The sequence below is a fragment of the Oreochromis niloticus genome, linkage group LG3, assembly GCF_001858045.2.
Source record: "Oreochromis niloticus isolate F11D_XX linkage group LG3, O_niloticus_UMD_NMBU, whole genome shotgun sequence".
Lineage (NCBI taxonomy): Eukaryota > Metazoa > Chordata > Actinopteri > Cichliformes > Cichlidae > Oreochromis > Oreochromis niloticus.
Window position 1 is genome coordinate 29,790,123 of NC_031967.2, and position 12,379 is coordinate 29,802,501.

General features: G+C 42.8%; 1 protein-coding gene across 1 annotated transcript; it reads right to left on the reverse strand.

Annotated features, from left to right (window-relative positions):
- Positions 1-3,139: 3,139 nt before the first annotated feature.
- Positions 3,140-10,459, reverse strand: LOC112843099 (ribonuclease inhibitor-like; the record flags this gene model as incomplete). Its single annotated transcript, XM_025900870.1, has 4 exons — positions 3,140-3,305; positions 5,457-5,630; positions 7,987-8,163; positions 10,305-10,459. Coding segments are annotated over 4 exons (672 nt in total), but the record flags the coding sequence as incomplete, so codon positions are not given.
- Positions 10,460-12,379: the final 1,920 nt, after the last annotated feature.

Below are 12,379 nucleotides of genomic sequence, written 5' to 3' on the forward strand. Positions count from 1 at the left end.
CATCCAGTATAAAGAGCAGCAGGGACTTCAGTGCTGGGACTGTACTAGGACTCATTGTTGCTTCACTTTTTCTAATCTTTGGATTTTTATTGAAGTTGATGAAAATGTTTTTCCCTCCTAGTTTGAGTTTGGACTTTCATTCATTAGAAGAACCTTGGTGTGTCCACTCTGAGCTCTGTAGGAACCCCAACAACAAGCCCAACAATCCAGATGGACGGTTCCAGCTGTTAACTGGAGGAATTCCATCCAAACATCTGCTCTCACTAAATTCTTCCTCACCTACAGACTGTGTTCTTCACTGCTTTAAACTTGGAAATGAATGCAGTCATTGGTCTGCGTGCTGCTCTGTTCAGAGAGCTGATTGGCTGTTGACAGTGTTTGATCAGAGTGCGTTAGCCGTTACTATGGTGACCACAAAGGTCAGAAACAGGAAGTGTTTGTGTCCAATCCTGAAGCCTGTCACCATTCTCCTCTCACAGCTTCACTGAGAAGCTGCAGCTTTACAGGAAACACTGGATCTTTGTTTCATGCTGACTGTGTTTAGTACAATACTGCTGACAGCACCACCCACTCACTCCATCACTCTACTGACCCCAGAGTCTCCAGTCTGTAGTCTGGACTCTGCTGAAGATCAGACAGCTGCTTCACTCCTGAATCCTGCAGCTTGTTGTTGTATCTCAGGTCCAGCTCTCTCAGATGGGAGGGGTTGGACTTCAGTGCTGCTGCCAGATAATCACAGCTGATCTTTGACAAACCACAGCGACTCAATCTGTATAAAGAATGAAAGATGTAAGATTATTAGACAAAGTGCTTGAAATCATTCAGTGTTTCATCATCTGTTCAGAGCTGAAGAAGGTTCAGAATGTAGAAGTTTAGAAAATGGAAACTCCAAACAGCTGAAGCCAACAGGAAGCAGCTTCAAACAGGAAACTGTGCAGAGTTTCAGACTATATGTCCTGATGCAGCCAGTTGGATTTTGGAGATTTGAATCTCTGTTCTGTGACTAAGTCCTTGAATCATTTCTTCCAGTTGGTCCAACAAGACAGACTAAGTGTTGGACATGTGTTGTGGCTCCATTAGGGGAGCTTCTAAATGTGATGTGATGGCCCCTCTGGGTCTGTCAGGTCACAGCACTAAAGAAAGCTCAAACTGGGCACACAGTTGTTCCAGTCTGGACCAAAGACTCTATACTGGGACTGAGGGACTGCTTTGACTGCACCCACTGGGACTTTTTAAAGGCTCATGTTCTCACTTAGATCATTGATTTCTACTGACATTTCTTTCTGGGGAAAATGGGGATTACTTTGAAAACAGGAAGTATTTTCCCCAATAAGCAGCCCTGGATTAGTAAATCACTCCAACATGTTCTCAGGCAGAAGAAGCTGTCTTGTTATGAGGGAGAGAAGAAAAAGATTGAGGCACAGAAACGTGTTGAAAGAGAGATAAAGCAGCTAAAATCAGGTGTAAAAGTAAAGCAGAGGATGAGCTGAATAAAGGACACTCAAGGCTGGCTTGGAAAGGAATGAAGTCCATGGTGGGGATGCAGAACAAGGAGCAAAGATGAATGTGATGCTGAATCAGCAGAAGACTTGGACTCATTGAATTCCAGCTTTGATATCATTGATTTCAATGAAGAGCTTTGTGATTGTAGCAAAGGGCTGGTAGCTCTGAGAGTCCCACTGATGAGGTGTTTGTGTGGAAATCTCTTAGTGGGACCAAAGAGAGAAAAAGCCCTGGTCCTGATGCTGTGGGAGGGAAATGATTGAAGTGTGCTGTGAGGAACTGACTGGGAGATTTTCACACATTTTCCAGTCCTCCTTGGAACAACAGGAAGTTCCCAGCATATGGAAACAAAGGTTAAGTGTCCTATGGCACTCAGTGATGATGGTGCTGTGGCCCCACCACCTCCACCTCTTTGTAAAGGAACTAAGTGTAATCTGAAGCTTCAAATGGAACTAAGACTTCCTCCACTAGGTGGCAGTGTCTGATGAGAAAGTGTTAGTGGAGCTGGCCTGGAGTCAGAAACAGGAAGATGCAGGATTTGGGCTGAAATGGGGAAAAGTGGTTCGCAGTAGTGCCTTAAAGCAAGAAGGTTGTAGGTTGAAGCTTGTTGGCCTTTCTGTGGAGGTTGGATGTTCTCCCACAGTCCAATGAAATGCTGCTTAGGTTCATTGGTGCTTCTAAATTGGCTGTAGGTGTGGATGTGAGAGAGTGCTTCTCTCTCTCTCTGTTGGCCCTGTGATGGACTGCTCACCTGTGCAGGTGGACCACGCCTCTCGCCCTATGACAGCTAGGGCACAGGCTGCAGCCCTGTGAGCCTCAGCTGAATAAACAGTTAGCAAAAATGATCCATAGATGGCCTGAAATCCCCAGTTAGCAGTTTGGTAGATAGCTATGACATGCTAATCCCATCCAGCAGCTGTATTCTACCTGTAAGCTGATCCCTGCTGAGCCAAAGCACTTTTTCAGATACAAATGACAACCTTTAATAGAAACCTATTGGTCAGCATCTTATTAGCCTGCTGTTAGCTTCATTCCACAGAAAACTGAGAGAAACTAACAGAGTTGATAAAGAATAAAGAGAAATGTGCTGATTTAAAGCCTTTGAAGTGCTTCAGATGATCTCTGTCCACTTCTGTCCACTCATTCATTCATGTAAGCTTCTAATGCAGCTTTGATCTTCACAGTCTGCTTCATGAAACTCATTCTAACCCTGAATGTCAGAGTGTTCCTCCTTCTCTTTCCCATCATTCATGCTGGCAGTGGAGGAGATTTGGATGTTGGACTGTGTTTTGGATGATGTGTGTATGTTTGTGTTGGACTGCTGTCTGTAAAGCAAACACACATTTTGCTTTGGATTTCAGTGTCACACAGACTTTAAGGTGGAATGAAGAGTTGGAGAGTTTCACAGAGAATTATCCAGTGGAGGATTTTTCTTCTTCTTTGAAGGTTTGAAATGTGAACATTGTTCTGCTGCAGTCAATGGACTAAACCAGAGAAGAAGAAAACAGACTTTACCATGAAGATCCTCAGTGTGGATCAGTATAATATCAGCCTGATGTCTGCAGTTTAGTGTCAGCACAACTTTCACATCATATTCATCTCAGCACAACTAAAACATGCTGACTGACCTCAGAGTTTCAAGTCCACATCCTGGACTCTCCAGGAAACCACACAGATGCTTCACTCCTGAATCCAGCAGGTTGTTGTCGCTCAGGTCCAGCTCTCTCAGATGGGAGGGGTTGGACTTCAGTGCTGCTGCCAGATAATCACAGCTGATCTCTGACAAACCACAGTCCCACAATCTGTATAAAGAATGAAAGATGTAAGTTTATTAGACAAAGTGCTTGAAATCATTCAGTGTTTCATCATCTGTTCAGAGCTGAAGAAGGTTCAGAATGTAGAAGTTTAGAAAATGGAAACTCCAAACAGCTGAAGCCAACAGGAAGCAGCTTCAAACAAACACAACAAGAGAAAAAACTCTGAATGTTTCACATTAAAGTCGTACATTTCTCATAAAAACAGGACAAAGACTTGAAAAAGTCGTGTTTTTCCTTCCAGGAACCACATGGCTTCACTTTTAAAGGTGAAGTGTGAAAGAAATGGACATATTTGAAGTCCAACACCTTTTTCCAGTCACATTGTTAAAGCAGACAAACTACAAGCTCATTTTCATTCCAACAAGTCATCTTCTGACCTGGACTAACAACACTGGTCTCTATGTGCAGCTGGCTGTGAGACCAGTGCTCAGGGAGCGTCTACAAAGTGCAACACTGAAAGAACATCACACACTCATTTGCTTCCAGCACTTTCACACAAACATCTACTGTCATTATTGTCACCAAACTCTGTGGATCCTTTATTGCAAATTCAAATGGGATCAAATGGTCAGACAAAAGAGGGTTATGAGGAAATAGGATGAAATGTTGTGTATTAGCAGCAAGTTATTGAATCATTTTCCTCCGAAACCAAACAAAATGATTGACAAACATGTTTTTACAAACTCAGTGTTGGACTTGGATCAGCAGGATAAGCTGATGTTTAAAGGCATTTGAGTCTCGCTGTATGAGAGTCCAGTTATTCCTCAATATTTATGGATGATGTTCTTTCAGTGTTGCACTTTGTAGACGCTCCCTGAGCCTCACAGCCAGCTGCACATGGACCAGCTGACATTACCCAGCATTAGAGGTGGCTGTAAAAAAATGGATTTTCCTATTTAAATGGTTTTAATTTGAATAAAGCGATGTTGATTCATTCAATCCTGAATGGATTTTTAATATAAATGTATTTTGCCAGAATCTCAGGTTAAAGCTCCCAAAAGTATTTCAACAACAAGCAAACAGGTAAAACAGTAAATGAGAGCAGCTAAACACACAAAGATGGAAACACAGAGCGTGGATCGTTCACTCGACGGCACGTACACGGACACGCCGTCGGGGCTGAAAGTGGACAGCTCACAGATCCTGAAGCTGCAGGTTTCATCTGTCTCCAACCAAAACTGAGTGAACCAGCAGCAAAAGAAGATCCAAACTACGCTTTACGTTTGATGAACATCGTCATGAATTCTCTCTGACTTTGACCTTTACTTCCTGCACAGCTCTCTCTCTCTCAGTGTACTTCAAGAACAGTTTACCTTCAAAAATCTGTTTTCTGCATTATTCACTGCTTATTACGCACCAGTCTGCTGTTGTGTTCACTGCTGTCGGCCTCCGAAAACAAAGCCTCATTTCTGCTGTTCAATACTGAAGAAATTGAAACCTTTTAAAATGATGACAGATTACAAACTCTCAGCTGTGTCTGTAATCAAACCTCTGTAACTTTGCTTCACTTCAGCAGCATCAGCTCATGTTCACATGTTGATTCATGGTTTGCTTCAGTTTTTGATCGACTGCAGAATATTTTGAAGGTTATCTGCTATAAAAAGCCAGAAGAGGAAAATCTGCTTCATGTGTTCTGTTTGACCCTCAGTGACTTTGACACAAAGGCCTCTGCTGTGATGATCACACCTCTGATCAAGTCTCACAGTGTCAGCTTTGTTTTTATACATATGGATATGTGCTGATAAATGATCAGAATTAGAATATTTCCCACTGTCTGCTGTGTGCCGTGACCTTTGACCTGCTAAAGACAGTCAGCTGTGGATTATTCATTGTTGTGTCTGATACTTAGAACTGTGAGGAAGAACACTACACAGTTAATCAGGGTCCCCTCTCTCTGAATCAGGAAAGGTGGGCAGGCCGCGTGTGGGCCGCGGGCCATACGTTGAGTCTCACTGTTTGAAATGTGAACATTGTTCTGCTGCAGTCAATGGACTAAACCAGAGAAGAAGAAAACAGACTTTACCATGAAGATCCTCAGTGTGGATCAGTATAATATCAGCCTGATGTCTGCAGTTTAGTGTCAGCACAACTTTCACATCATATTCATCTCAGCACAACTAAAACATGCTGACTGACCTCAGAGTTTCAAGTCCACATCCTGGACTCTCCAGGAAACCACACAGATGCTTCACTCCTGAATCCTGCAGGTTGTTGTCGCTCAGGTCCAGCTCTCTCAGATGGGAGGGGTTGGACTTCAGTGCTGCTGCCAGATAATCACAGCTGATCTCTGACAAACCACAGTCCCACAATCTGTATAAAGAATGAAAGATGTAAGTTTATTAGACAAAGTGCTTGAAATCATTCAGTGTTTCATCATCTGTTCAGAGCTGAAGAAGGTTCAGAATGTAGAAGTTTAGAAAATGGAAACTCCAAACAGCTGAAGCCAACAGGAAGCAGCTTCAACCAGGAAACTGTGCAGAGTTTCAGACTATATGTCCTGATGCAGCCAGTTGGATTTTGGAGATTTGAATCTCTGTTTTGTGACTAAGTCCTTGAATCATTTCTTCCAGTTGGTCCAACAAGACAGACTAAGTGTTGGACATGTGTTGTGGCTCCATTAGGGGAGCTTCTAAATGTGATGTGATGGCCCCCCGGGTCTGTCAGGTCACACGACTGAAGAGAGCTCAAACTGGGCACACAGTGGTTCCAGTCTGGACCAAAGACTCTATACTGGGACTGAGGGACTGCTTTGACTGCACCCACTGGGACTTTTTAAAGGTGCATGTTCTCACTTAGATCATCGATTTCTACTGACATTTCTTTCTGGGGAAAATGGGGATTACTTTGGAAACAGGAAGTATTTTCCCCAATAAGCAGCCCTGGATTAGTAAATCACTCCAACATGTTCTCAGGCAGAAGAAGCTGTCTTGTTATGAGGGAGAGAAGAAAAAGATTGAGGCACAGAAACGTGTTGAAAGAGAGATAAAGCAGCTAAAATCAGGTGTAAAAGTAAAGCAGAGGATGAGCTGAATAAAGGACACTCAAGGCTGGCTTGGAAAGGAATGAAGTCCATGGTGGGGATGCAGAACAAGGAGCAAAGATGAATGTGATGCTGAATCAGCAGAAGACTTGGACTCATTGGATTCCAGCTTTGATATCATTGATTTCAATGAAGAGCTTTGTGATTGTAGCAAAGGGCTGGTAGCTCTGAGAGTCCCACTGATGAGGTGTTTGTGTGGAAATCTCTTAGTGGGACCAAAGAGAGAAAAAGCCCTGGTCCTGATGCTGTGGGAGGGAAATGATTGAAGTGTGCTGTGAGGAACTGACTGGGAGATTTTCACACATTTTCCAGTCCTCCTTGGAACAACAGGAAGTTCCCAGCATATGGAAACAAAGGTTAAGTGTCCTATGGCACTCAGTGATGATGGTGCTGTGGCCCACCACCTCCACCTCTTTGTAAAGGAACTAAGTGTAATCTGAAGCTTCAAATGGAACTAAGACTTCCTCCACTAGGTGGCAGTGTCTGATGAGAAAGTGTTAGTGGAGCTGGCCTGGAGTCAGAAACAGGAAGATGCAGGATTTGGGCTGAAATGGGGAAAAGTGGTTCGCAGTAGTGCCTTAAAGCAAGAAGGTTGTAGGTTGAAGCTTGTTGGCCTTTCTGTGGAGGTTGGATGTTCTCCCACAGTCCAATGAAATGCTGCTTAGGTTCATTGGTGCTTCTAAATTGGCTGTAGGTGTGGATGTGAGAGAGTGCTTCTCTCTCTCTCTGTTGGCCCTGTGATGGACTGCTCACCTGTGCAGGTGGACCACGCCTCTTGCCCTATGACAGCTAGGGCACAGGCTGCAGCCCTGTGAGCCTCAGCTGAATAAACAGCAAAAATGATCCATAGATGGCCTGAAATCCCCCAGTTAGCAGTTTGGTAGATAGCTATGACATGCTAATCCCATCCAGCAGCTGTATTCTACCTGTAAGCTGATCCCTGCTGAGCCAAAGCACTTTTTCAGATACAAATTACAACCTTTAATAGAAACCTATTGATCAGCATCTTATTAGCCTGCTGTTAGCTTCATTCCACAGAAACTGAGAGAAACTAACAGAGTTGATAAAGAATAAAGAGAAATGTGCTGATTTAAAGCCTTTGAAGTGCTTCAGATGATCTCTGTCCACTTCTGTCCACTCATTCATTCATGTAAGCTTCTAATGCAGCTTTGATCTTCACAGTCTGCTTCATGAAACTCATTCTAACCCTGAATGTCAGAGTGTTCCTCCTTCTCTTTCCCATCATTCATGCTGGCAGTGGAGGAGATTTGGATGTTGGACTGTGTTTTGGATGATGTGTGTATGTTTGTGTTGGACTGCTGTCTGTAAAGCAAACACACATTTTGCTTTGGATTTCAGTGTCACACAGACTTTAAGGTGGAATGAAGAGTTGGAGAGTTTCACAGAGAATTATCCAGTGGAGGATTTTTCTTCTTCTTTGAAGGTTTGAAATGTGAACATTGTTCTGCTGCAGTCAATGGACTAAACCAGAGAAGAAGAAAACAGACTTTACCATGAAGATCCTCAGTGTGGATCAGTATAATATCAGCCTGATGTCTGCAGTTTAGTGTCAGCACAACTTTCACATCATATTCATCTCAGCACAACTAAAACATGCTGACTGACCTCAGAGTTTCAAGTCCACATCCTGGACTCTCCAGGAAACCACACAGATGCTTCACTCCTGAATCCTGCAGCTTGTAGTTCTCACTCAGGTCCAGCTGTCTCAGATGGGAGGGGTTGGACTTCAGTGCTGCTGCCAGATAATCACAGCTGATCTCTGACAAACCACAGTCGCTCAATCTGTATAAAGAATGAAAGATGTAAGTTTATTAGACAAAGTGCTTGAAATCATTCAGTGTTTCATCATCTGTTCAGAGCTGAAGAAGGTTCAGAATGTAGAAGTTTAGAAAATGGAAACTCCAAACAGCTGAAGCCAACAGGAAGCAGCTTCAAACAAACACAACAAGAGAAAAAACTCTGAATGTTTCACATTAAAGTCGTACATTTCTCATAAAAACAGGACAAAGACTTGAAAAAGTCGTGTTTTTCCTTCCAGGAACCACATGGCTTCACTTTTAAAGGTGAAGTGTGAAAGAAATGGACATATTTGAAGTCCAACACCTTTTTCCAGTCACATGATTAAAGCAGACAAACTACAAGCTCATTTTCATTCCAACAAGTCATCTTCTGACCTGGACTAACAACACTGGTCTCTATGTGCAGCTGGCTGTGAGACCAGTGCTCAGGGAGCGTCTACAAAGTGCAACACTGAAAGAACATCACACACTCATTTGCTTCCAGCACTTTCACACAAACATCTACTGTCATTATTGTCACCAAACTCTGTGGATCCTTATTGCAAATTCAAATGGGATCAAATGGTCAGACAAAAGAGGGTTATGAGGAAATAGGATGAAATGTTGTGTATTAGCAGCAAGTTATTGAATCATTTTCCTCCGAAACCAAACAAAATGATTGACAAACATGTTTTTACAAACTCAGTGTTGGACTTGGATCAGCAGGATAAGCTGATGTTTAAAGGCATTTGAGTCTCGCTGTATGAGAGTCCAGTTATTCCTCAATATTTATGGATGATGTTCTTTCAGTGTTGCACTTTGTAGACGCTCCCTGAGCCTCACAGCCAGCTGCACATGGACCAGCTGACATTACCAGCATTAGAGGTGGCTGTAAAAAAATGGATTTTCCTATTTAAATGGTTTTATTTGAATAAAGCGATGTTGATTCATTCAATCCTGAATGGATTTTTAATATAAATGTATTTTGCCAGAATCTCAGGTTAAAGCTCCCAAAAGTATTTCAACAACAAGCAAACAGATAAAACAGTAAATGAGAGCAGCTAAACACACAAAGATGGAAACACAGAGCGTGGATCGTTCACTCGACGGCACGTACACGGACACGCCGTCGGGGCTGAAAGTGGACAGCTCACAGATCCTGAAGCTGCAGGTTTCATCTGTCTCCAACCAAAACTGAGTGAACCAGCAGCAAAAGAAGATCCAAACTACGCTTTACGTTTGATGAACATCGTCAGGAATTCTCTCTGACTTTGACCTTTACTTCCTGCACAGCTCTCTCTCTCTCAGTGTACTTCAAGAACAGCTTCAAAAATCTGTTTTCTGCATTATTCACTGCTTATTACGCACCAGTCTGCTGTTGTGTTCACTGCTGTCGCTCCGAAAACAAAGCCTCATTTCTGCTGTTCAATACTGAAGAAATTGAAACCTTTTAAAATGATGACAGATTACAAACTCTCAGCTGTGTCTGTAATCAAACCTCTGTAACTTTGCTTCACTTCAGCAGCATCAGCTCATGTTCACATGTTGATTCATGGTTTGCTTCAGTTTTTGATCGACTGCAGAATATTTTGAAGGTTATCTGCTATAAAAAGCCAGAAGAGGAAAATCTGCTTCATGTGTTTCTGTTTGATCCTCAGTGACTTTGACACAAAGGCCTCTGCTGTGATGATCACACCTCTGATCAAGTCTCACAGTGTCAGCTTTGTTTTTATACATATGGATATGTGCTGATAAATGATCAGAATTAGAATATTTCCCACTGTCTGCTGTGTGCCGTGACCTTTGACCTGCTAAAGACAGTCAGCTGTGGATTATTCATTGTTGTGTCTGATACTTAGAACTGTGAGGAAGAACACTACACAGTTAATCAGGGTCCCCTTCTCTGAATCAGGAAAGGTGGGCAGGCCGCGTGTGGGCCGCGGGCCATACGTTGAGTCTCACTGTTTGAAATGTGAACATTGTTCTGCTGCAGTCAATGGACTAAACCAGAGAAGAAGAAAACAGACTTTACCATGAAGATCCTCAGTGTGGATCAGTATAATATCAGCCTGATGTCTGCAGTTTAGTGTCAGCACAACTTTCACATCATATTCATCTCAGCACAACTAAAACATGCTGACTGACCTCAGAGTTTCAAGTCCACATCCTGGACTCTCCAGGAAACCACACAGATGCTTCACTCCTGAATCCTGCAGCTTGTTGTTGACGCTCAGGTCCAGCTCTCTCAGATGGGAGGGGTTGGACTTCAGTGCTGCTGCCAGATAATCACAGCTGATCTCTGACAAACCACAGCCCTCAATCTGTATAAAGAATGAAAGATGTAAGTTTATTAGACAAAGTGCTTGAAATCATTCAGTGTTTCATCATCTGTTCAGAGCTGAAGAAGGTTCAGAATGTAGAAGTTTAGAAAATGGAAACTCCAAACAGCTGAAGCCAACAGGAAGCAGCTTCAAACAAACACAACAAGAGAAAAAACTCTGAATGTTTCACATTAAAGTCGTACATTTCTCATAAAAACAGGACAAAGACTTGAAAAGTCGTGTTTTTCCTTCCAGGAACCACATGGCTTCACTTTTAAAGGTGAAGTGTGAAAGAAATGGACATATTTGAAGTCCAACACCTTTTTCCAGTCACATTATTAAAGCAGACAAACTACAAGCTCATTTTCATGCCAACAAGTCATCTTCTGACCTGGACTAACAACACTGGTCTCTATGTGCAGCTGGCTGTGAGACCAGTGCTCAGGGAGCGTCTACAAAGTGCAACACTGAAAGAACACCACACACTCATTGCTTCCATCATCCAACCTGAAGAGGAAACAGAGACGCCTCCCCTTCAAAGTAAAAGCTGCTCCTTTTGGACACAGTATCAAAGAAAGTCTACAGTATAACATGGAAAAGACGAAGTTTTGGTTTTTTTAAATTGTGCAGAAATGAAACTACACTAGCTCAATTATGTGACAGACATTTCATCCCGTGTCAGTTTGGCCTCATCTGGATTATCCAGCACACACTCTGACCACAGGCCCAGGGGCCACGCACAGCTGGGCTCCATCCAAGAGACAGAAACAAACCAACACAATAATAAAAAGCACCATGTGATCTTCTTACATCTTCAAGACAAACATAGTAAAAACATATTTGTTTCCTGATAAAATGATGTGACAGTAGAACAGAGTAAAGTGGTGGTGTTACAGCCTTTCTCCCCTCTGCTGCCGAGGCTGTTAGTCTCTCCCAAACTCAGCTACAGGACTTCCAAATGAATGAAGCAGCAGAAGTGGCTTTACAAATGAAAGAGGAAGAGGAGAAGAAGAGGAGAGGGAGGCCACCCTGACCATCACTCCAGCTGAAAACATCACACTTCCATTAAAGTTGGTGAGAAAATGTTGAGCAGGATGAGCTGCTGGCTAATCTGGAGGCTGTAGCAGCAGCTCACAGTCCACCGTGGATTTCCACTCATGAAAAAGCTCTGGCTGCTTCATTTCTCATCTCATATCAGAGACTTTAGTGAAGCTGTACTGTGATGCTTCCATATTCAGTGAGGCCTCCAGAATGATTTCAGCTGTTCTGTACACACACTGTGTGCCCTGTATGGCTCAAAGTCTCTGCAGCCTGTTTTTATCTGCTATCATCAGATCTTCATCATCCTCATTCACATCCCTCACACACTCTACAGCCTCATCAGCATGACTTCATCTTCACTGACTGATGGAGCACAACATGAACCTGTGGAGGCTGAAACACTGTCCTGTCAAACATCTCCCCGTCACCACTCCACTTCTGTCAGCCTTTAAATGAACCCTGCTCAAGTCTGTCACTTCTGTTTGGAGCCAAAAGAGGTCAAAGATGATGCCACTACATTCTTGTCTAGAAGATATTAAAGTGTATTTGGTGACACACAAAAAAGGGTCAAGTTTAAGTACAGTTTGGGTCCACACATGTCCAAACCCTGGTGTGTGGGCCTACTTAGTACTGAGAAAAGCCCACTAAAAGAACGCCCACCAGACCAAAGCAATGGTTTGACTTGATCAGCATTAACCCCGCCCCTGACTTTGATGGGTGAAGTTGACAAATAAAATGTATTATGAACAGCGATGCAGGGCCAGGAGTAGCAACGTGAATTAATAAATACATCATTAAATAATTCATTATCAAATTTTAATTCATATGTACATTTTTAATTAATTACTGAAATAAATA